Below are 3,884 nucleotides of genomic sequence, written 5' to 3'. Positions count from 1 at the left end.
TCCTGATGAAACAAAGGGAAGCACGAAGAAAATTAATTATTCATCCAAAAGAATTATGTCCGGGAGTAACTTCTAATTAAACCGCCCTTAATACTAGAATTTAGGTGGTATTTGACGACATGAAAAAGGCTACAAAACGAGATAAATTTCTTTATATATTTATTATAAAAATATTTTTAAAACTATGATACGGTTTCTATCTAAGCATCTATTTAATTGAATGGTAATAAATGTCAATGTTTAAAAGAATCTATCAGTAACTTTGTTACTTTGTTGTCATTAATTTATTCTAAATATCTATACATGTTCTCAAAATATATCACTTCCTAAACGCCGTCCGTGGCAATACAGTATATAAATAAATAAACAAATAACTCTAGTTTGTGTTCCCACTACCCACCAACACAATGCAGAATAATGATATATGGAATACACATAATGACAGATTCTTTATGGATATATGAACTAAAGTGCCACAGTAATTAAAATAGTGGCACCAATAATCAAAGTGACGTATTAATTTATCCATAATTAGCTCTGTTTCACCAATCAAATCTCCACAACGCAACACATTCAGCTGATCATCAAGCCCTGGGTTGTTTTGGCGGGTATCATCAAATCTAAGATTAACCAGCCAAATTAAACTAAGTGAAATCCACCCCAAATGATCCACTCTCTTGTTGCATCGTGGAATCCATTTATTATAATTAATAACATGCTCATGCACGCCCAACAAATTAGAATCTTCGGAAAGATCCAAGTGCTTATTTCGTGCAACAAGTCGTATGATCGAGTTGGATCATATGGTCAGATTGGCTTCGGCAGAATTGGCCAGACAATATTTTGATGAAGCCAGTAACTGACTTGATGTCGATGTTGTGCATTCCCACGCACGTGTGAGGTATTTTCAAAGCGTGAGATTGGGGAAGGGTTGCTTCAAGAGACTCAGTTAGCCATCAGCTCACCTCACCAGAGAGGCTTATAAATAGGAGGGAGGGGCTAGGCTTTTCATTTGGGAGACAGTAACACGCTTGCTCCTCCTCAAATCTGTGATTTTTTAAGTAATCGATAGTGTTCAAAAGTGAAGAGAAATGGAAGGGAAGGGATGTTGTGTGAGTGTTATTGAGAAGTGTAGGCCGTACATAGCCATGATTTCTCTTCAATTCGGGTATGCCGGCATGAACATCATCACCAAGGTTTCCCTCAACCGAGGTATGAGTCACTATGTTCTTGTCGTTTACCGGCACGCCTTCGCCACCGCCGCCGTTGCTCCCTTCGCTCTTGTTCTTGAGAGGTACTCACTTCTTTCTCGATTCACCATGCTCATATTCCTTCCCTTCTCATTGCTTATTTCTTCCCTCTTTCTTCCTTGTCTCTCTCTCTCTCAGGAAAGTGAGGCCCAAGATCACATTCCTCGTTTTCATGCAAATTCTCGTTCTCGGACTTCTTGGGTTAGTATTTAGTTCCCTATTCCTTCAACTTCATCTCCTGCGTGGAATACAACCCCATCAACTATTCTGCTGCTTATTATCCGCTCCTCTGCTTTTACAGGCCTGTGATTGATCAAAATCTGTACTACGCGGGCTTGAAGTTAACTACCCCAACCTATTCATGTGCTATAAGCAACATGCTCCCCGCACTGACATTTCTCATGGCAGTTATCTGCAGGTACAACAAATACGACAGTTGTCGAAACTATTCTGTTTTTGTTTCTCTTCTGGTTCGATCTCAAATGGTGTAGTGTTGTTTGGTTGCCAGGATGGAGAAGGTAGACTTCAGAAAAGTACGATGTCAGGCGAAGGTGATTGGGACGATAGTCACAGTTACGGGGGCTATGTTAATGACACTGTACAAGGGCCAAGTCATAAACTTTTTCTGGTCTCATTACATGCGTCACCCCAGAGACTATACTCCTTCTACGGCCACTGATTCTGGGGGAAAAGACTGGTTTAAGGGTTCTATTCTGCTCATAATTGCGACCCTTGCCTGGTCTTCTTTCTTCATCCTTCAGGCAGTGACGTTAAGGACATACCCGGCTCAGCTATCCCTCACATCACTGGTGTGTTTCATGGGTACACTGCAATCAATTGCGGTCACGTTTGTGATGGAACATAATCCCTCTGTTTGGAGAATTGGGTGGGACATGAATCTGCTAGCCGCGGCCTATGCGGTAAGCCTTGATATCTCTCTCTCTCTGTTTTTCCCAGGAAACAAGAATCCCATCAATATGTGTTCAAATATGGTGAAACAGGGTATAGTATCGTCAGGCATTGCCTATTACGTTCAGGGGGTTGTGATGCAGAGAAGAGGGCCCGTTTTCGTGACTGCTTTCAGCCCTTTGATGATGATCATTGTAGCTATCATGGGCTCTTTCATCCTGGCCGAAAATATCTACTTTGGAGGGTAAATTCTATACCCTTAACTTTTTTCCCCCAATCTATTATCCCTAGTTACCGCAACTACTGATTGTTAATTAATTTGAGTCGTGAATTGCAGAGTGATAGGGGCTGTGCTGATCGTAGTGGGTCTGTACTCGGTTCTGTGGGGAAAGTACAAGGAGAACAAGGAGAAAGAAGAGGCAGAGACAATCTCAGAGGCAATAAAAGGATGTTCAGAAAATGGAAGGATGGCACAAGTGAAGGAAGATATTGAAGCAAACCCTGTTGAAATGCAAAAGGTTGAAGGCCCTGTGGTTATAGCTATTAGTGTTCCCAAAGCTTAAAGGAGCAGAGACGAGACAGTAAAGAGAATAGCAGAGGGTGCTTCGCATGCGTGAGGGGCAGAGAGAGAGAGATTTCAGGGGACCTTTTTTGCACCTTCAATTTTTGCTGTTCTGACATTTAATTAATAACAGAGTATTGGATATATTATTAAAGCTATTTCTGAGTTAAGTACTGTAGAAGGAAAACACGTTTAGTTTACGAATTTCTGATTAAGGGATCAAATCTGGGAGAAGAAGAAGGGAATAATATGAAAGAAGGGAATCCGTTTTCAGACAATGCGTGGGGTTTAATGATTCGCGTTTGGATTCTCTGCACTGCAAATGAAATTGCCGTCTTGTCTTCTTGTGCTAATTGCTAATGTGGCATTTACGCTCCTGAATTGATCAACAAGCTCGATGTAACGTTCAGGAAGTTGACTTCAATTCTGTGAATAGATGTGAAGTAAAAAAATTCTCCCTTCTATTTTATGCCTGGATGCCTCTTCCACTCTTCACAATGTTACTGTAATTATATTTGATTTTTTAAGAACAATGTCTTCAATATTAATATCCCATGAGAAATTATTGTGTTCTTTTTAAATATCATCTCCATTTATATTATATATGCTAAAACCCACTAATTAAAGTTATTGTAATCCTGCGTATCATGCTTTTTCTCTTTACCATGATTGCACTACTTTACATTATTTTAATAATTTAACCTCTCTCTCTCTCTTTTTTTTTTGTTGGGGAGGGGGTGCCTCTTCGCACTCGCATTCCTTCTCATTATTCTTTGCCATGGTCATTTTATCTTTTGTATTTGGTTATGTTGAATAGTATATCAACTTTGGGCTGATTAGGGTAACTCTTTAAATCTATTTTTTTACATTTACAAAGTTCAAATATTGGATTTTCATTTTTTATTAATGATGTTTATGCAATAAAAATGAACAAAAAAAATAGATTTAATGTATATTACAGAACCAACTCACAACATACAAGGAAAACCTTTAAAAAGTCGCAACTCAGTTGGATCCAATAGATTTTTTTTCCTTTTCTTTTGGATAAATTTCCGATGCATGTGTAATATATATATATATATATATATATATATCAAAATTGACTTCTCTTATTTATTGAATAAAAAAAACCTGACATTTTTCTAGCCAAAGATATCTTGCAT

General features: G+C 38.5%; 1 protein-coding gene across 1 annotated transcript; it reads left to right on the top strand.

Annotated features, from left to right (window-relative positions):
* The first annotated feature begins 1,027 nt into the window (after positions 1–1,027).
* On the top strand, positions 1,028–3,074 carry LOC114719982 (WAT1-related protein At5g07050-like). Its single transcript, XM_028905563.1, has 6 exons — positions 1,028–1,294; positions 1,389–1,451; positions 1,552–1,668; positions 1,759–2,170; positions 2,252–2,403; positions 2,497–3,074. The coding sequence occupies exons 1-6, from the start codon at positions 1,092–1,094 to the stop codon at positions 2,720–2,722; spliced, it is 1,173 nt and encodes a 390-aa protein (XP_028761396.1). The 5' UTR covers positions 1,028–1,091; the 3' UTR covers positions 2,723–3,074.
* Positions 3,075–3,884: the final 810 nt, after the last annotated feature.

This window comes from Neltuma alba, unplaced genomic scaffold (assembly GCF_004799145.2).
Source record: "Neltuma alba isolate B1F8T4 unplaced genomic scaffold, ASM479914v2 tig00011961_pilon, whole genome shotgun sequence".
NCBI classification, from domain to species: domain Eukaryota; kingdom Viridiplantae; phylum Streptophyta; class Magnoliopsida; order Fabales; family Fabaceae; genus Neltuma; species Neltuma alba.
Note: the sequence above shows the minus strand (reverse complement) of the source record. Positions and strands in the feature narration are given on the sequence as shown.